Source organism: Mastigoproctus giganteus, chromosome 8 (assembly GCF_048544385.1).
Source record: "Mastigoproctus giganteus isolate SK-2022 chromosome 8, ASM4854438v1, whole genome shotgun sequence".
NCBI lineage: Eukaryota > Metazoa > Arthropoda > Arachnida > Uropygi > Thelyphonidae > Mastigoproctus > Mastigoproctus giganteus.
Window position 1 is genome coordinate 187,128,541 of NC_143582.1, and position 22,572 is coordinate 187,151,112.

Here is a 22,572-nt window from a genome sequence, read left to right on the forward strand (position 1 = left end):
GATTAATCTGTCAACTGTAAAGGAAAGTCAAATTTTTTAAATACTAATAAACAGAAACTTAAAAACAAGCAAGAATCCTAAAGCAGCAAGTTTCAAATGCTGACATACAAGGTAAAATCTGAAAACATTCAAGTTTAAACTTAATACGGTTTGAAGAACGACATAATACAGTCTTAAGTCAATGAGATATCAGTAGAACAGTTTATGAAACTTCATGCTATATAAAAGAACATTCTTGAAAACAATCTTAAAAACAATCTCCTATTAGCCATTCACATAGTATTCCAACAATTCATAATCTAAAAAGACATTCTGCAAGGCTTACTTTACAATTTCAAGGTGAGGCACCTCCGTAGCCAGGTGGGCAGGAGCAGCAGTGCATAGCACATGCTTCTTGATTAGACTGGGGTTCGAGCCCATGACCACCAAATATGGAGGATGCGGAAAGGTCAGGGAATGACCACCGCATATCCCCGGAGCAATATGGCCTTAGTTGCTAATGCTCCTAAAAACCAAAACAACAACAACAATTTCAAGGTCAAATTTTAAATAAAGAAATCAGGCCTCAGCATGGAGAACTCCTTCACAAGTGGAAATTTTTATCAATAACACCACTCTGAATGATTTTCGATGTTTCAAATCAGCTTAAAAAACTCAGTTGTTTAAGCTAATTTCAGAAATGTTATTCATTTTTTTATATCACATACCAATTTTTCACAAATCACTTGAGTTATGTCATGAGTGTCAGTGCAGTGAAGGGTTTTGTAAAGTCAGAGTACCTGTGTGTACCTTTGCACCTTACAATAAAAATCACATTTATTTAATTTAGGAGTAAAATGCTGGTAATTTGTAAACCAAATCTTCACATGACAGCAACACTACCTTCAGTCATTTGTTTCTTGACCTTGAGAGCTCCATACAGCTTTATCAGTGTGAGATCAGTTTATTTTTGAGATTTTGGGTCAAATTTGTGCTTAAAGTGAGTAAAACCACAGTGTTTTAACAATTCAAACTTATGTTGTTATATTTGCAAAAGTTATGTAGTCATTAACCAAAGACAGATATTACAGATTTTGTAAAAAATGTGTATTTTGCTTATTTTGGAGTGAAATTCAGTGACCACGATATACAATGGGTTCCACATAAAGTTTGCAATTTATTTGCATGATTTGACAGTAGCCTACAAATCACTGTGATGACTGTTACTTTTGCTTAGTTAATGTAGAGGGATAAAATGCAAAGAGTAAGAAGGGCATTGTGTATCTTAGAAAGGGGCATTGTGTATCCTAATATTCCATCTGTCATTAGCACAGTCCCACAGAGATATAACTTGCTGATTCCATGCCCTCCACTTATACTGGAGAATGTAGCAGCAGAGAGTGCTAAAAGTGAAGCTTCTGAAAATGAAACTGAAGTCTACATTCCTGGAGATATTGAGTCCAACTCTCAACTGTTTTCACTGCATGAACTCAATGATCTGGTTAGAGATTTAAATTTACAAAAGGAATCTGTAGAACTCCTTGGTGCTAGACTTAAGTCAAAAAATCTAGCACCTGGGATGTTTTTCTCATGGTACACAGGGAACAAGAACTAGTCCCCTACTTTTCTAAGGCTGATTCTATGGTTTTTTGCAGTAATATGACTTAATGAACTAGTTAGGAATTAGTTACAGTCCTACACAGTGTGGACTTTTTACTGACTCATCAAAGAGGAATCTCAAAGGTACATTGTTCCACAATGGAAATAAATATGGGTCAATTTCAGTACTCACTCTGTGCATTTGAAAGAAACTATAAGAACTTGAAGAAGTTGTTGACAAATATTAAGTATGAAGAACATAGTTGGTTGGTCTGTGCTGACTTTAAAGTGATAGGAATGATAGGCCAACTCACACAAAAATGACTTGCTTTCTGTGTGAGTGGGAAAGTTGGGAAAGGAGTAAACACTGGGATGTCAGAGTCTGACCAAACAGGGGAATTTTGTTGCCTGGATCAAAGAACATAGTTCATAAGCCACTGGTAGACTCCAAAACTGTCCTCCTTCCAGCTTTGCACATGACACTGGGTTTGATGAAATATTTACCTCAGGAAGGTCCCTGCTTCAACTACCTTTGTACTAAATTCCCATAGATCACCTGAGAGAACCTAAAACAAGGTATTTTTGGACCTCAAATTCGCAAACTGATGAGGGACCGAGATTGAAGGAGCTATGAATAAAAGAGAAAAACAGGCGTGCATTAGCTTCAGATTTACTGCTGAGAACTTCTTAGAGAATAACAAGGATCCAGACTACATTAATATATTTGAAAATATGTTGGCAAACTTCAAGAAGCTGGGCTGTAACATGTGCCAAAGTATATTTTCTACACTCCCACAACTACTTCCCAGAAAATCTAGGAAGTGTTAGCAAAGAACAGGATGAAAGGTTTCACCAGAACATTAAAGACGTGGTAATGAGATACCAGGGGAGGTGGAATGTCAATATGATGGCTGACTATTGCTGGATGCTGAAGAGGGACTATAAAGTAGGAGCTGCAAGAAAATCAAAGAAATTAAAATTTCACCCATCATAGATCAGTTTTTAAAATGTAAGGTGAGTGCCTAGTGGACTTTTTGCCATGCTGCACTTTTAAATAGTGTTTTCAACATGTATTTAAATATAAAAGTCTGGTAAAATCTGCATTTTGTTAAAATTTCAGTGCACAAATTCTGCCAAAATTAATAAAAATTTGTGATAAATCAAATTTTCAGAAACCTGAAAATGGAAGCAAACAGAAATCATTTTTGAAATCAGCATTAGATAATGATTCAGAAACACCCTTTTCTGAGAAAACATCAAGTTTTTTTTATTTCAAAATGCAGAGTAATATAATTTGGAACTTTCAATTTAAGAACATATGTCACTTAAACCATCTAGATCAGGTAACTGATTTTTTTTTGTTGCTTAGTCACAGTCTGGAAAAATTCAATTTCCTCACAATGTTACTGTTTGTGCAACAAAGAATCAGACTCTGACACTTGCCTGTCACAGTGTAAATGTGAAAACAAACTATGAAATCATGTTTGAAGAGAGCCTTGCAGGATACAAAGTACTTGCTTATGGCATGCAGCATTAGTCACTAAAACAATTCCAATATACAATGCAAATAGCACTTCTTTATAATTATTTCAAAGGATAAACAACCATATTAGTGGGCCAACATTTTCCTCAGCATGCAACATATTATTTTGGAAATGTCATGTGTCACAAGGTACAGATCCATAAGCCAACTGCAGTAAATGGAATTTGGAAGACAAAAAAAAAAAAAAAAAAAATCACTGCAGACTATATTTAAAATTCTTTAATTGATTTTAAAAATTGAAATGAAGATAAACATATGAAGTTTAAATTCCAAGTTTATTGTCAAAAATAATTACAACCCTGATTTTTATAAATCTAAAATTGCTTATTTCTTTTTTATTATTTCAAATACTTAGCATAAAAATTCCTTACATAGTATGTAAAAATAAGGTGGCAATAGGTGTAGGTCAGTAGAGAAGGGGATGATTGATTCCTGTTAAGGACATCAATTATTTTAAAGGTTTATTTTAAAGTGAATGGTATTTTCAAATAATTAAGATGAAAGAGCATGGCAAATTCTCATGAGCCAAAGGATGAAGAGAGTTCACTGCAATGTCAAAGTCTGGAAACAGATAAAACAAAGATGACAATACAGGATGTGGAAATTTAGAAAACACATTATAACTAACGACACTATATCTCATATCTACTCATCTTGCAAGAGTTATACAGTGTTGTTATATAGCAATTTCTAATGCTACTATAGTACAATTAAACATTATGTCATAGTTAATAAGGTACAGTCAGTCCTCGTATAACACGTGTTTACATTACACGAATTCGATCATACACGATTTATAAATAGGGGAACGATGTCTTATATAACACGAACCGAATTCGCTTATGCACGATTCGCCTTTGTGTTTACAAGAAATGGCAGTCGAACGTGGAATCACCCCCAACCGAACACAACACGATAGGAATGAAGAGAAGATTCTGAAAATGTATTTATGTTTTTTTTTATATCGGTGAAGGGGAAACACATTTCACCATAATAACGTAAAAACCCACACAATTCCAGCTATCGGTATTATCGCAAATGCAATTAGATCGAGTTTACTACCAGTTTATAACAGATTCCACTAGCAGAAACGCAACTGGAAATTGTTTTTATTGTTTTACGGTAGTAACCCCCAGAAATGTGCTTTATTAAAATGTGAGGTGTTAATAGTGTATCTCTGCCTTTATGGTGTTGTTTATTCAGTTGCTATACGCGCGCAGCTTTGTTTATGTGTATCAAGCGTGCCTCCTCGTTTTGTAATTGTGCTTTATTCCCTAAAAATTAGTAAAATACTTAAAAGGTGTGAAAAGGAAGACACTGCAGATTCAGAGAGAAAAAGAAACGCAATATCGATAAACAGAGGCGGACTGGGTAAAAAATTCTTACCCGGGAAAATTTGTAGTGGCCTCATACTATGGTTTATGGCCAAAATCACACCGGCCTCCGGCCCACCGGGGTTTCCCCAGTAAGGCTTACGATCAGTCCGCCTCTGTCGATAGAGAAAAAATATGAAATTGTGAAACGCTTTGAGCGAAATGAAAGACCATGTGATATTGCACGTGCTACAGACCTAAATGAGGCAACTCCGAGAATTAGAAAGAATGCAGAGAAAATAAAAACAACTCTGATAGCAGGAACAACTCGAAGTGTAATTAAAATCCATTAGATTAAGACACAAAGAATTGGAAGAGATGGAACCGCTGTCTTCTGTTTGGATAGAAAATCAAACAAAAAACAAGTTTGCTTATGATAGAAGCAAAAGCATTAGCAATATTTTATTATGTAATAGTCATAATAAAATACGTAAGTATTTTATTACGATTATTTATTGTGTTTGGTAATGTTTTGGTTACAAATGTGTGTTCAATCTTGGGTGGTCGGCACCTAACCCTATTTTTTCCATAGGGCCTGTTGTTTATATTGCACGATTTTGCATTGCACGAGGATTTCTAGGAACACAACTATCGTGCTATATGAGGACTGACTGTATTTATATATACAGTGTGATTATATAATCACTAACACTGCTGCAGGAAATGTTCAAGCTAAAGTGAAAGAGAATCATTGTTATACAATTAAAAATACAAAAATAAAAAATAATGATACATAATTAAAGATACAACATAAAAAAATAATACAAAATGATGAAATTTATGCTAGTTTATTTTCATTAAGCTTGTGATCACAGTTAATCGCCCTGTGGGTGATTACTATGGTCACAAGTGATTAAATATGCAGTCCATGAATAATGGTTGTGATAACTGACTACATATTTTCACCACATACATGCAGAACAGATAATTTCATTGAAGATGTAACAGAGACTCTGATGCATCTGTGTACAAAGTAATCTGGTGAAACTCTAAAAGCTCCTAGAGCTGTGCAGAGAGGACCTCTGTTTAACCAAAAGCACAACTGGACCTCTGTTTAACCAACTTCTTTATAGCAAATTTTTCTATTTTTTTTACTTTGGTGTTTTTTTTTCTATTTAGCAAACTTTTTTGAATTCCTCATGGTAATTACAAGTAAAATAGAGTGCTATCATGAATGGTATCTAAGTGCTGTCACATACTCTATCTGAAGCATATGCAAGAGATCCATAATCCAAGAGAGATCTATATAATAGTTTTATTAACTGTATCAATGCGTATCTTCTGTTGGCTCCCCAGTCCACAGAAGATACTAAGTTTTGATAGGCACCTTAAAATTGTATTGTTGAAAGATGTGTGTGGTGGGGAGGAGGGCCAAATTACGGTAAAAACAGAATATAGGTGGAACAAACTGCAGAAGAGTGAAAACAAGACAGTGGGAAGTTAACTGTTAATAAAGGTGAGCACTTATGCATGCTGGGAGCATAAAACCTAACCTCTAAATAGACGACCTTGGCATTACAAAAGGTAAGCAGAAGTAGTTAATAATATAAAAGTGTACATAGCAGATGACTTTAGGAATAAGGGAAATTGAAAGATGATGAAAAATAGGAAATAATAAGCAGAGAGGAGATCAGAGCCATGGCTAGGTTTTTGGCACCGTTGGCAAATTTGTGGTTACATACCTTTTTTCGATAATTGGTAAACTCATAATAAAAAGCACAACTGGACCTCTGTTTAACCAACTTCTTTATAGCAAATTTTTCTATTTTTTTTACTTTGGTGTTTTTTTTTCTATTTAGCAAACTTTTTTGAATTCCTCATGGTAATTACAAGTAAAATAGTTTCCATAAAACAAAGAAACATTTCCATATAACAAATGGATTATGAGAGACTCAAATGAGTATGGACTGTAGCCCTCTTGCCTTCAAGCAATTTAGGCAATAGTTCTGTTGCTAAACACTTCAATTGTTGTTAAGCTGTTGCTAATAGTGCTTTGCTAAGCACAAATTAAGGTTAAAGAGATTATCATATGCAACTTAGTGGTACCAGCAAAACCTATCCCACATACCGAGAAGTTGAGCTAGTCAACTACTTTCCATGTATCCACAGTATTCCATATTCGGACAACAGGCTCTGGTTTGTTGGGCTTTTGTTGTTTTATTTAAATTATAAATCACAATATTCACAGTGTCATACTGTTGGAGGTAAGGCGCCACCGGTGGTTTCCCACAACTGTGCCATCAGTACTCTTGTGGGATAACAGAGTTCTGTAAATGCCAGAAGGGTGTATAGTGTATGTGGTTTGTGTAGTACAAGTGTAAAGTGTGTTAGTTGTCTGAGCACCGGGGGGGTTCCCCCATCTCCATGCTGTATTCTTTGTAAGTGACACAGAACTCTGTGGAGGCCAGAGATTTAAAGTGTGTGGGGAGTGGTTTGTTGTGTAGTGTTATGTTGATGACACTAAAAATAATGATACATAATTAAAGATACAACATAAAAAATAATACAAAATTGCTCAGAATAATCATTTGAGAAGGCATAAATTCAAACTGAGGAAAGACAGATGTAGGATAGATGTGCGGAAGTTTGCCTTTAGCCAGCGGGTTGGTGGAACAGACTTCCATCCTTTGTTGTGGAAGTTGATAGCCTAAATAAATTTAAGGCTGAGCTGGACAGGTACTTGGAACAAACGGAGGGGTGAAATGGAAGCGTGTGTTTTTTTTTTTTTGGCTGAGGCTGCATATGCTTGCTTTCTTGCATGCATCATATGCCTCTACTAATGCTAATACACCAGCCAAAGAATAATAATAATAAATAACAATAATAATAAAATAACAAAAAATAAATAAAATAAAATAATAATAAGAAGAAAAAAATTTTAAAAATAATACTAATAATAATTAATAAATAAGAGAAAAGGAAATGGACAACCTAAGCATTTCCCTCCTCCCATACATAATTATCCAGCTGACCTTTGAATTTCCCCAAACTGTCAGCCTCTACCACCCATATAGGTAACTTATTCCAGTAATTTATAACTCACTGGCTAAAATAAAACTTCCTGCGATCCAGTCTAACCATCTCCCCCCATAACTTGAAATTATGGCCCCTAGTTCTAGCTTCTTGACAGGACCAAGTTAAAAAAAAAAAAAAAAAAAAAAAAAAAAAGTGAGAGTAAGGGAGATCATTTAAGAGAAGAAAAGTGAGAAGGGAATAAGGCATCCTCCTGATGGGGAGGTAGGGAGGGAGCAAAGGGTTGGATCTCCATGGGCTGAGAGACCCACTCAGACCCAGGGGAAAGTAAAGGCTTGCAGGGCAAGGGTGCCCTACAAAATGGAGTGCCAGAATGGCATCCCACTCCTGAGAGACAGGTGTCAGCAGCACCTGACCCACCAGAGTGTATACAAGTGCACCTTTTGCAGTCTACTGAGGACCAGCAAATCCTAACCTGAGGTTCAGGGTTCACAATCCTACCCTGGAGTATCCAGGGTATGCAATTTCTTGTAGGAGGTTAGTCCATTTGTCCGGAATCCATTTGAATAATTTCTGCCACAGTTTAGTCCAGTAGAGGAGATAGCATGTAATATGATTTGGGAAATTTCAGCTCAGCACATGTTTGTCCAGTTCTGGATGTCAAATTAGGGAGGTCACCACCAAATAGAGTGCCTACGTTGGAATACTGCTTATGCAAACTCAGTAAGTGCAAATTAGAGGTGTTCTTCTTGTAGGAGGAGATACTCTTTGTTTCGTTGGTTTTTCTGTATTTTAGTCATGAGTCTGATGCAATATTTTTCAGATATATAACGTAGTCCAATTTTCGTGGTCACCACAAATGCAGAGAGGGTTGTCAACTTGTGGTTAAATGGACCATTCCCCGTTAACAGAAATGTTACTTGTAGCCAAGGAGAAAACCAGAAAGGAAGCTTTGGGCAAGGAAATGACAGATTAGAAAAAAATTTTTTGGTGACAGCACCTTTTATAGTTTCATTCCAAGATTCCTGCCAAATGGCTATGCATTCTCTCCACTATGTATATTCTTTCCTCTTTAGAATATTTGCCACGTCTAGCTGAATTCCAAGAATCTCAGTAGGGTTGGCTTTCCTTAGTTGTAAAAAGAGGCTCATATGAGCACCTCAAGATATAGAGGCATGAAGGCAGCCAAGACCTGGAGAGATGGAAAATTGTTGCAACAATTTTCCTAAAATATTTTGTTACACTGATTGTAACAGAATCTTCTGTGGGGAAAAAACTGATGGTTGGGTGAAATGAAATATCACCTGTACAGAACAATGTGCTTACCAGAAACTTTGACTTATAGATAAAAAAAAAAAAAAAATTAATTGAGAAATGTTTCCTTCTTCAAGTTACAGAAAATATGAGTTATAGAAATTTGAGTTATAGAAGAAAAATAACATGGAAAAAAATAAGAACTTTTTTCTGTAAAATGAATTCACTTTGAGTTATAGATGTTCAACTTACAGAAAAGCTGAACTGTATATTCACTCTCATTACTTTTGTAATTAACCACAGATTACATAGGGTTTTTTTTATATATAAAAAATTATTGCCATTAGGAGTATATTTTAAGAAGTATAGATTGAAGAATAGCACTAACAGGAAAAAAATTACTGTGAAATAAATTAATTCCTCAAATTATATTTAACAATACTGAAATATACCTTTGGTGCTAAATCCAAGTTAAACTTCCTATACTGAGATTTGAGATCAGCCAGTGTCCACTCATGCTTTTTAGAAGTAGTCAAAGGAACTTTAACGTTAACTAAATCTAAATGATGCCTTGTTTCAGCTTCTTGATTATTACTGACTATTCTAGGTGATACAATGTCTTCATTTGATTGTTCCAATTGGCTATTTTGCTGTAAATTATTTTCAACACTGGAACATTCCACATTTTGTAATTCCCCTTGTCTATTTTCAGCAGATGTTGACGGTAACTGTTCATTGTTATTACTGTTGCCATCGAAAGTTTCTCTTGAAATATCTTCTCTTTCAGATGGAGATGGTATCTCAGATTGCTGAAAACCTGCAGAATCTCCAGAATCACAAGGCTCAGAACTACTTTCAAAAGCAAAAGTATTACTTGAATTCTCTTTATTCACATCTGAAGACTCATTTGGAAAATCAGCTTCAGCAGTACGCTCCTCTCTGTAGCATATAAAATCCAGCAAAAGAAATAAATTTTCAGTTACATTTGAAGTCATAAAAACATTTTAACTTATATATTACAGATTAGAATCAAAAAGTTTGGGGACTGAATTTCTTTAAAATATCTGAACATTAAATAAGAAAAGCTTTATTTTATTTTGTAACTCAGAATGTCCAGAATTTTTTTTACAGTAGGTGGTGTTATCGTTATACATCAGCTAAGGCTTACTTTTATCTGACAATAAGATAATTTCACATAATTTTTAAAATGTCACTTTTTGATCTATAAAAATTTTGCTTTGGCTAAAGAAATCAGTCTTGTAGACTGTAGAAATTATTATTAAAGCAAATGGTAAAAAGCATTATCACAAGAGGCAAGATATTTGAATAGTACAAGCATTTCAAAAATGAATATAATATCAATAAAGATGATTCATATGGGAGACCTTGCCAGTCAACAAATGATGAACTTGTCTCTCATGGTAGAAACATTATTCAGGTTGATCATCAAATAAGAATTGAAGACACAGCCTTTCAAGTTAGAATATCATATGATAGTTGCTAAGCCATCATATCTGATATTTTAAACATGGAAATATTATGCAACATCTTTGTACCCAAAGAGCATTTAACAGCACATTGTAAGGAAACAGTTAAAATTTCCAAAGCCTGATTGATATTTCTGATTGTGATCCAGATGTCTAAAAACAATAGTGACAGGAGATGAAACTTGGACCAGACAGGATGACATACCTCTGTTAAGGATTACCCTGACTCCTAACCTCTTTTGGCATTAGCACATCACAAATATTGCTTCCTCTGCATTTAAAAAAACTGGGTTTTCTGTTTTGCTCTTGGTGTTACTTTTCTTCTAAACAGCTACTCACTCTACAAATCTCAAATCTGTCCTACCATGGACAGATATGAGATTAGATATCAGGTATCTAGACTCCATTCAAAAGGACAGTTAGGTTAATTTCATGGTCACTGTTACCTTCAACATTCCTGAACCGGCTTCTAAAATTCCCCCAATCTCTTCAAAACCAGTCCAAATGTGCCACAACCAGTCAGCATTCATTTACTGTCCAACTTCAAACTTGCAGAACGAAAATTTTCTTCTTTCTTGTTTATTCCATCACCCTAGAACAACCTCCCTTCATATGTATTTCCTGAAAATTACAATAATATAAATTCAAGTCTAATGTCAATAGTATCTTTTGAACCTTCAACCCTGCACAGTACTAAGTATTATACACATCTCCAGTCCATAGGGCCCATCCCTGCATCCAAGAATGCTCTCATATACCTCCCTTGCTGCCTCTTAATATAACTGGATAGATACGACCCTCCACTGCAGGTGCCTTACCTACATTTAGCTTCAAGGATTTCTCTTCCACTTTCCTCCAAGTTATCATAAAATCATTATACACCCTGATAGAATTCGATATTCTTCCTATATGTGTGAATGTAGATGAAAAATACCTACTATAAGCATCAAACATTTGGTCTAAAGCAAAAAGTTTAAGTGAAGTTGGCAAAACTTTTCCCATGAAAGTTGTTGTTATTTGGTTTTTAGGAGCATTAGCAACTAAGGCCATATTGCTCCAGGAATATGCGGTGGTCATTCCCTGACCTTTCCGCATCCTCCGTATTTGGTGGTGACGGGCTCGAACCCTGGTCTAATCAAGAAGCGTGTGATACGCACTGCTGCTCCTTCCCACCTGGCTATGGAGGCACCCTCCCGTGAAAGTGCTGAATGTCTAATAATGTGAAAGATGGTTATTCGTGTCATTAATAGGGTAAACATAAGCTGAATGTTTTTTTTTTTTTTTTTTTTTTAATTCTCTAGAATGGTAATGTATTTAAATTTAGTAAATGTTTGTATTTTCAGAACTATTTTAACAGCATTATAGTGTAATATGCACAATTTTGTATTTTATGTTATATATATATATTATCTCTTGCCAAAAAGGAATTTAATAATGCTAAATTATCAATATCTTTCCTTGTATTAGAATGCACTGCACGTTTCTCGTCATCATTTTCTCATCTCTGAAATTTCCCTGACCAATGAACTTGCAGCAGATTGCAATGTGTGGAATCATGTCCTAATTCACAAAGTTAAACAATTATTTAACTTTGTGAGTTAGGTTTTGTGAATATAGTTTTTACAAGCATAATTATAATATGCTGGCAAAAACTGCCCATTTAATATAACTAGGAAAGGATGTTACATGGTGATTTTCCACGAAATTTATTTCTTTAAATAATCACTATTACACCAGTTGAGTTTAAGTTAATTTATTCAGTCTAATGTCTAAATATACTAACAATTAGGTAACGTTTCAGGAACCTTGCCAGAACCCATCATCAGACCATAATTGATTATTATACTATACAAAGTCCCTATGCAAGCTAGTCAGAAGTTATCTATATGCTTCACTCCATTCTCCACACAAATTTTAATTTTTCCCCATGTTCTTCTGGGCAGCTTCCATTTTGATAGTTGGAAGTCATAAGAGCAGTCCCTGATAGCTGTTTTTAGGTCTTCAACTGTTGTTAGGCAAAATTGAGAAATCCCGTCTTTCACAATGCCCCAAAGCAAATTCACATGTTGTTAAGTCTGGACTTCAAGGAGACCACACCATATTGGATCCATGTATAATCCATCGCCCACTGAATTTGGGAGAGCATAATGTGCTGGTGCACCATCTTGTTGCAGGATATTGTTGCCTTGAGACCTCTCTCAGTTGTGGAACAAACCACATCTGAAGAATGTTCAAATAAGCAGTGTGATTGGACCTCAGGAGGATACTGCTCGATTTCCTCATAAAAATGAGGATTTTCTTTTCACCAAAAATAAACATTCCTGGATATTACTAAGGTAAATAGCACACTCATCCAAAAAAATATTCTTCGTCCTGATTCATTGGGGGGGAAATTGCTGCAAAAGAGCTTTGCAAGCAACCTCATGAGTAACCAAGTCTCTACTGTTGTTTGTTTGTTTGTTATTTGGTTTTTAGGAGCATTAGCAACTAAAGCCATATTGCTCCAGGGATATGCGGTGGTCATTTCCTGACCTTTCTGCATCCTCCGTATTTGGTGGTCATGGGCTCGAACCCCGGTCTAATCAAGAAGCATGTGCTACACACTGCTGCTCCTGCCCACCTGGCTACGGAGGCGCCATAAGTCTCTACTGGAAAGCTCATTAACACATTCAAGTTTAAATGGCTTCAATCCAAAATTCTTTTTCATTATTTTTGGACTGGGGAGCATGGAATGCCTAACTCATAAGATCTTTTTTGAGATGATTTCAGTGGTGATCTCAGGCAGGACACTTCAACAATGTCCACATAGTGTTGACATGATGCTGGATGATCAGAACACTTTAAATCAAGGACACTTCCTGTGGAAAAAGCCTTCTTCCATACCTCCATAGTTTCATGCATAGAAGCAGGCTTATCAAAGCTCTGCAAAAATCTTGTCCTTATGTCTTCAAAACTTGCTCCTTCTCATATGTGTTCATGAACTCAAACACAAGTAATCAATCCCTCTTCTATTGTACACTCACTGGTGTATATCATACTGAAGCCATACCTAGAAAAAATATAAAACAAATAATTAACTGAGGACACAATCTCATGCATAGAGACTTTGGGGTCACTCTGTACAATTAGGTAACGTTTTGGGAACATTGCCGGAACCCATCATCTGACCATAATTGACTAAATATACTATTACAATCAGACAGGGGTGTATTCAGGGGTGGGCAGAGAGGGCATATGCTCCTTAACCAAAAAATTTGAAACCTCAAAAGCGTGGTCGCCATGCCCCCTCCCCCCTTATGATGATACCTGGACCTGGTCACCATGCCCCCTTACAATGGTACCTGGATACGTCTGGATTGCAATCCGATGTTTCAGGAACCTTGCCGGAACCCACCAGCAGATCATAATTGACTAAATATACTATACAATTAGGTAACTTTTTTGGGAACCTTGGCAGAATACATCATCGCATCATAATTAACTAAACATGCTATATAATTAGGTAATGTTTCAGGAACCTTGCTGGAACCCATCATCAGACCATATTACTGTCTGATGATAGGTTCCAGCAAGGTTCCCAAAGCATAAATATTACCTTACTGTATAGTATATTTAGTCAATAGACTGAATAAACTAACTTAAAAAATTTTTAAATTAGTTTATTCAATTTAATTTCCAATTTCTTAAAATTTATTTTAAATTTAATTTCAATTTTTTTAAAATCGAAATACAGGGCGCCATGACATATGGGCCATACTTTCAGGATTAATTCAGGAGTTGGACAAAATGGAAAAAGTTCATATAAACAGGTGTCTTATCATGAAGAGTTATACTTTATGCTGACTTTGTGCTGAATTTAAAAATGGATATAGGGTTTTCAATGATAAAAAATAAGAATAAACACATATCTAGTAAAATTTTATTTTCTTTTGCCTCTTTTCTTTTACTTCAAACTCTTTTGAGTTTGCTTCTCCTTATTTTTATTTTATTTTTATTATTTTTTATTAATGAATACTTTTTTTTTTAAATCCACTTCTTTAATTCATTTAAAACCATTTTTTTTTTAATTCAAACAGCTATAGCTTCATAGCCAGTGAGAGTAAGATACATTTTTATATGGACTTTTTTTTGTGGTTTTCAGGTCCTACATCAATTTGAAAGTATGGCCCCATGTTATAAAATGCCCAATATGTTTGCATTTTAATCAGTTATATAATCTCACTGGATCATTTTAATCAATTATATAATCTCACTGGATCATTTTAATCAGTTTATATCTTGTATTTCTTAGCTAATTAAAGAATTTCTTATAATTAACCCATGACCTGCATGCCATCTTGGGTCATTATTGTGGGTCCTGCATATATGTTTTATATATAACATGTACAGATATAACACAATGAAAACTAGCTTATGTTGATATTTCGATAAAGGAAATACCAAGCTGATGTTCTTAACAAATTTATAATGTATTTATAAGTTTTTTTTTTTAATTTGTTTAAAAAAAAAAATTATTTTTTTCTTCACTTATGTTTCTTTATCATTAAACTGAAAAGCTTAAATTCCATTATATATGTAATAGGGATTATATTTTCGTTATGTCTACAATTTCTACACAAGCTAACTGAAATGCAATTTTATGAAATTATTTTACCTTTATTTTGGTACTAAACTAGTCAGTAAGCACACAAAGAATGCAACTACACCCAGCAATAAAAGTGCCAGAAAATATGATTTCCCATGCAGAAACTTAGTACCCAGTGCAAAAAAATAAAATAGAATAAATAATAAACATACAATTACTGCATTAAAAAAATGAAAAGGATCAAATTAATCTTCCTAGGCAAAGTGAAGCACGAACAAATGCACACACGGCATTTCATTTTTAATGATTAAAGTTCTAAAAGACACTAGTAATATTTAAAAAAAAAAGGTTCAGATATTACCTAATAAAAGAGAACTCAACAACATTTGATATTGTTTTGGTATGGTTAGTTGTCAGAAAAAATCTTTCTCCTTCTTGTAAATGCTGAGTGGAAATTTCCTGTTCTATCAAGTTTTCTTCAGCAGAAACATCCTTTCAAAAAAATAAAAAATATTTACATTGGCCATATAAATCCGTTAAAATAGGCAAAACAACATGTACATTATTTAATTAGCTATTAAAACTGCAGATATCAATAAACAAACACCAGGCGTGTGTGTGTGTGTGTGTGTGTGTGTGTGTGTGTGTGTGTGTGTGTGTGTGTGTGTGTGTGTGTGTGTGTGTGTGTGTGTGTGTGTGTGTGTGTGTGTGTGTGTGTGTGTGTGTAAGCTTTTCAAGTCCCACCATAAAATTTCTTTTTTTCATTAAAACAAAAAAAAAAAAAAAAAAAAGAAAGAAAGAAAATTTAACACAATTTAATGTACTTGACACTGATCCCACTCTACTATACTCACAAAATATGATTTAATGTTTGAGTTTAATATACACTAAAGCAGTTATCAGCCAATTTTAATTCTGACTAGTATATTTTATTTCAGAAAATAATTGTCTACACATGCTTCTAAACCATTTGTAATAAGCTGGTTCTCATTAAAAATGATAAGATGGTTTAACAATCACAATAGAAATTCAACAATGAGATATGAAATATTTTCTTAAGTTCATTGCACTGAAGATCCACCATCTCTACATGAAATTCCTCTGGGAGTGATGCCATATCAACTGAAAATGGGGAAGCCTTGTCCACATTTTCAAGATCTGTAAATGTGGATCTGAATTCTTCTTTAGACAACAGAATTCACACCTACATTTTTTAATAATGCATGTTTGAATGGACTATGGAAATTTAATTTTCATTAAATGCAACTCCTACATGCAAAGCTTAATTTTAAATGTATTACCATTTGCACTTATTTAAAATATTTTGAGACCAACCCCCAATTTAATATAAAAACTGTTAATTCAAACCCTTCATTTTGTAATTCAAAATGATTTTTAGCTCCATGCTCATGTGGCTAGCATATTTTTGATCAATATGATTTAAAATTCATAAAAAGCAACCAATAAATTTTTTTGAAAGGAAAAAAAAATCCATCAATTTGAGGCTACAATATTTAGAACCTCCAAAGTGGGCAGATGCACCACACTTAGGCTTCTGTAATCATCTGCACTTCAAAGTTTGTGGGTTTTGCTAACATATATCCTGCAAACACTGGCATGTATTTATCATTGAAATTTTTTTAAAATTAAAATATAGTGTGACATAACATGTGGGCCATACTTTCAAGACTAATTCCAGACCTGAAAACAATGAAAAAAAGTTTGCATAAACATGTATCTTATTCTGAACAGTTATGAAGCTATGGCTGTTTGAATTTCACTATCATCTGATACTTGCTTCATTTAATTATCCTATGTGTAAACAAATGTTAAATCATACCAATGAACAAGTTTATTGTGTTTTCAATTATTTTCAATTCAATAACAAAAAAATATTATAGGGTACAATACTTCTAATCCTATTCATATTTTTGCATTTTTTATAATTTTATTTTTCTATGGTATATCTATAGTTCTCTGCAATGGCTCAAGCTGTGTAATTTATTGGCTACTGTTGAAAAAAGTCTCTACTTCAAGACATCAATAAAGTCTGAGTCAAAGAGAAAAATGGCATCAAAATATGGCATTTTTTCTAATTATATTTTTGTGTGATATATATGTACAGTACTTTGAATTGGCTCAAGCATGTCAGTTGTGTAAATCACTGACTATTGCTGAAAAAAATATCTCTGCTTCAGGACCATTAAAAAAATTTCTGAGTAGAAGGGGAGAAATGGCCTCAAAATATGGCATTCCAAACTATTCCTCCCTTTCAACAATTTGTAAAAAATCAAGGTAAAACCTGAAGAAGCTTTCAATAAATTTAAATAGAGAGCTATGCATCAATGACTACGACTAACAAAAATGAAGTATCAGGAAAAAAAAAAAAAAAAAAACAGGTTTTTTTTTTTTCAAGCTGAATGCAACTGAAAGAGACTGACCTCTAGCCAACTCAACTAGCATATTTTTAGCAATTGTGACCTAAAACTTTTAATCTGGATGAAACCAGCATATTTTTTAATAAGTTGTCAGGCTGTAGGTTGGCACAAAAAGGCAAGAAATACCATGGCAGAAAACAACACAAGGAACATTTCGCTACAGTGTCTGTGCAAACATGGATGATTCCAATAAGACCAATTCTTGGAAATATGCTGTTGTTGTTATTTGGTTTTTAGGAGCATTAGCAACTAAGGCCATATTGCTCTGGGGATATGCGGTGGTCATTCCCTGACCTTTCCGCATCCTCCATATTTGGTGGCTCACGGGCTCGAACCCCGGTCTAATCAAGAAGCGTGTGCTACCACTGCTGCTCCTGCCCATCTGGCTACGGAGGTGCCTTGGAAATATGCAGGGCTGTGGTGTTGTTGGAAGGGCATCTTACTCAACAACTTGCCTGTCATATATAAACACAATAAAAAGGCACAAATGAACAAATTTTTATTAAACTTATTCAACAAGAATGTGTGGCTATATCAATACTTATCCCATTTTCATACTTATTTTTATCAATATATGTTATGCTATGGTTGATAAATACCAAAATTCAAAAGCTATTAAATATAAATTTATTGAAATAAAACATACATCAGCAATATTGTTTTGTTTCAGATGGATATTTTTTTCAGTTGGGAGGGGGCTGCTTGTAAATAAACCCCCTCCCCAATTAAAAAAAAAAACAACTGAAACTGAAATTGAATTGAAAAAAAAAAAAAAAAACAGTACAACTAACAGAAAAATAAATCCAAAGTAAATGGTAAATGTGGTACTGTTGATAAAATCTTGCTATCTGCAGAAACTGGAAGTGATCACAACCTCCTAATGGGCATAATTAGATTTAATCACAAGTCCACCGAAAATTAAAAGAAAAATAAACATATTACTAAAAAATTCAAAACAAAAATACTGTATCAAAATAGGTTAGCCAAACCAGAAATACCAGAAGATAAAAAAGTGTTGTTGAAGAAAGATGGAACAAATTGAAAACAACTGTAACAGAAGCAGCAAAAGAAGCATTAGAAATAAAAACATTGCAAAATTTAAAAAAAATTAAAAAAAACATATTGGACACCCTGATTTAACAAGAAGATAAAAGAAATGACTGAAAACAAGAAGGTTAGAAAGAAAAACAAGATTATGGAGAGTATAAAAAAATGGAGAAAACAAGTAGTTGATCAGTATGAAAATTAAAGCAAGACTTTTGGAATGATTACTCTCACCAATTACATGACTTTTATGGCATGCAGAAACAAATATGGAGATTTATCAACTTTCAAAGAAATTAATGAATATATTAACTTGATCAATATATCAATATTAGAACGGGAAACACTAAATTTTCAGAATCTTTGTGCAGAGGATAGGAATATAACAAAACAGGTGGAACAAAGTAAAAATGATAGCAATGTTTTATATCTTTAAAATGTTAGTATAAAAAACATATAGCAAATCTATTTATCAGAAAACAGCTGGCACTGATAAAATTAATATTGAACTCCTCAAATACGAAGGCCCTAAATTATTAGAAGAAACAGTCAAACTTTTGGCATTCATATGTAACACAGAAAAGATACCTACTGAATGAAAAAAGAGAGTATCACAATACAAATTCTGAAAAAAGGAGATAAAAATAAGCCAGAACATTATAGAGAAATAAATTTATTATGTACCACATTGTAATTATACACAAAAATATTTTCAGAATATCTCATGAATAATTTGAAATTTCAAGAACATGGGTTTGGAAAAGGAAGATTATGTACCAATGCAGCATTTATATTGAAACAAATTACAGAAAAGGCAACTGAATTTAACATGCCAGTATTCCTATGCTTTGTTGATCTGGAAAAATTATTTTATAGAGTAAGACTGGGAGATGTAGAGTATGATGGAACATGTTAGAAAGAAGAAATATACCCAAAAACCTTATTACAATAGTGAAAAAAATGTATACAGAAAATCAAACACTAATCAAAACTGAAAACACATTATCTAAAGAAAGTACCAATTCGAAAAAGACAAGGCAATTCATTGAATCCACCACTTTTCACTCTTATTATGGATGAAATTATTAGAGAAATAAATTTAGAAGTTAATAACAGTGTTAAAATAGGAAATGAGGAATTAAAAATAATAAATTATGCAGATGATACTGCTTGTGCAAACAGCTGATGAATTAAAAATACTGCTGCACAGATTTAAACAAATTGCAGCAAAACATAATATGAAAATTTCAGTAAATAAAATGAGGTCATTGGATTCTAAGGATCCTGTAAGAGTAAAATTGGAATTAGAAGGAAAAATAACAGAATGAGTATTGAAATTTAGGCACAGAAATGTGTGTGAATTTCTGTGCAACATTTGGGCAGAGAAATTAAAAGCAGCAATAGAATAATGGACAAAGTCATAAACCAGGTAAACAGTACTAGTTGAAACAATAAGAACTTAAGAAAAGAAACAAAAACAAAAATATATAAACCAGTTACAAGGTTTATTTTGCCATATGGATGTGAAAGCAGAGTCAAAACACAAAAAAAATTAGCAAATAAATGAAGCCACAAAAATTAAGTACTATTGTAAGATTACACAAAAATCATTAAGGCATGAAATTAGGAGCTCTACCTTAGATGAATGTGAAATTGAACAACTGAATAAAAAAAACTGAAAATTAAAATGGAATAAATATTTCAGCTGAAAGGAAAACACAAGATTAATGAAAAAAAAAAAAAACAAAAAAAAACAAATAAAGGATTAAATGCCAACAGGCAAAAGAGACCTAGGAAGACCCAAATTAAGATGGAAGGATGCAATCAAGTGGGAAAACAATGGAGGCAATAAGCTACAAGTTTAATAGAAAGGAAGAAGAAAAAGAGTTTAAGATATATATTTAAAAATTGTAGTAACATTCTGATGCTACATCTTTCAATATTTATATTGATGCTACATCTTTCAATATTTATATCAAATTTGTTTATTATCAGTATTTTTTATTTCCAAATAATGACCAAATGTGCTCAGATATATTCTGCATTGCAAATTTTCAGTCATGTAAAAATTTCATAATATTTGTATTTCAAATTAATGAGGCTTTACTACATTGGCTGCCAAAGCTAATGTACTGCCGATTGCACATACAATACAAGGAATGTAAAATACACTTTTACAGCTCTTGCACAAAATGTAGTCCCTACACAATGAACAGCTGATTAATGGACTACCGTACTTATGTATATATTAAAAAAACACTAGCATAAACATACCAAGACCAACTTAGTCATGGTGCAAGAAGAGCCCATAAAAATTGCTCCCATTGTGATGGGATGTGAACAAGTCTTTTCCATATAGTACAGACAGAGCACAATTGTAATGTGCTATCCATAAGGATGTTCAGTACCCACTAATATTCATAAGGAACACCAAGTTATTGTCCGGCGATCGAAATATGATTATTAACCAAATTATGAAAATTTCTGCCACTTTCCAATAAGAAGCCAGGCATTTGGACATAAGAATTCTAGTGACCAATAAATTGAAAGCACTCACGTTTACAGTGTGATGGGAAAAACTATTCCCAAACTCCATGAACTGCCAATTTCAACAAAAATATGGGCAGGGGAGGAGGGAACATATTATTAACCAAATTATGAATATATGATTTGTTAATGATTATTAACCAAAATTATGAAAATTTCTACCACTTTCCTGATATCCGTTTTCGTGCTAACTGGCACTTCATCAGTAGGAAGTCAGCATTTGGACAAAAGAACTGTAGTAGCTAACAAACTGAAAACACTCACTTTTACAGTGTGACAGGCAAAACCATTCCAAAACTCCATGAACTGTCATTTCGACAAAAACATGGACAGGAGAGGAGGGGACATATTATTACACTAAATCAAAAAAAAAAAAAAAAAAAAAAAAAAGGAAAAAAAGTGCTATATTTACATTAAGATGAAGGGAAAAAAGTGAGAAAAAGGACATTGGAACCAGAACTAATGCATCTATAAACAATAAAAAATAAAAATAATTAAACAAATGAAAATTAAAGCAAGAAAATAATTTATTCGAAAGCTGTTACATTAGCAGCCGTAATATCCAGTTAAGACAAACTATTAATGAAAAAAAGCAGATATGTCATTGTTGTTTATCTTCTTCTTCTTCAAGAGGAGTGTTTCCATTTATAATGGGTTTCCTCAGCCTACAAGTTATTTCTTGTTAGGAATTTTTTCCCGCCATAAAGTGCAGTTCAAGGTGTCTTGGTCGGGAGTGCATGACAGCCTGAGTGTACTCCATCCATCCATGTCCTCCTAGGTCTTCCTCTTCTCCTTCTTCCAGGAGGTATACATTCCAGGATGGCCTTTGGATATCTGTTTTCTTGCATCCGTTTTACATGTCCATACCATGTTAGACGCTTTTCTTTGATAGTGTCAATAATAGTCTTTTTCACTTCCATTTTTTTCCCTTATGTCTTCATTCCGTTTTCTGTCTCTTCTAGAAGTTCCTGCTCAGCATCTCCAAAAATCCATTTCTGTGGAGAGCAATTTGTTTTCCGCTCGCCTATTCAATGTCCAGGTTTCCGCTCCATACAATAGAAGACTTTGTACAATCGTTTGAAATATAAATTTCTTTGTTTTATTTAGGATATTTTTGCTCCACAGAACAAAGTTTAACATGCCGATAGCCTTTCTGCCGTCTGTAATTCTCTGTTGGGATGATCCATCACTTTGTAAGATTGATCCCAAATATTTGAATTTATCGACTTGTTTGATTTTAAAACCTGCAATATTTAGAACGTGTCCTGGCCCTGAAGACAACATTTCAGTCTTGCTAAAATTGATTTGTAGACCCCATTGTTTATATTCCTCAAACAATTGACGACATGCATACTTTGCATCTTCTAAGTCTTGTGCTATCATCACCTGATCATCTGCAAAAAGTAAATTGTGAATATAGGTGTTCTTATTAATCAGCAATCCCATTTTATTACATTTTTTTGACCAGGATCCTAGGCAGATGTCGATATAAATTTTGAAAAGTGTTGGTGACATGCAACAACCTTGTAATAAGCCTTTTGAAGTGTGGAATTCAGGTGACAAAGCTGATCCCACTTTAATTCTGCATCTATTATTCCTGTAAATTGCCTTAATAATGTTAATCAGTTGTCCATCAATATTTGCCTCTTTCAGTGCTTCCCATAAGAGTTTTCTTGGAACACTGTCATATGCCTTTTCAAGGTCAATGAAAATCATAAAGATTTTTTTTCCTTTTGATTGGCATTTTTCA

At 33.7% G+C, this 22,572-nt stretch overlaps 1 protein-coding gene across 1 annotated transcript in view; it reads right to left on the bottom strand.

The window, feature by feature from the left end:
* Positions 1-22,572, bottom strand: part of Rep (Rab escort protein) — a 117,065-nt gene that overhangs the window by 76,208 nt on the left and 18,285 nt on the right. Inside the window, exons 4-5 of the mRNA XM_090379954.1 lie at positions 15,155-15,285; positions 9,174-9,660 (exon numbers count right to left, since the gene is read on the bottom strand). Of these exons, the coding sequence (XP_090236080.1) occupies positions 9,174-9,660; positions 15,155-15,285 (618 nt within the window). The remainder of the gene's footprint in view (positions 1-9,173; positions 9,661-15,154; positions 15,286-22,572) is intronic.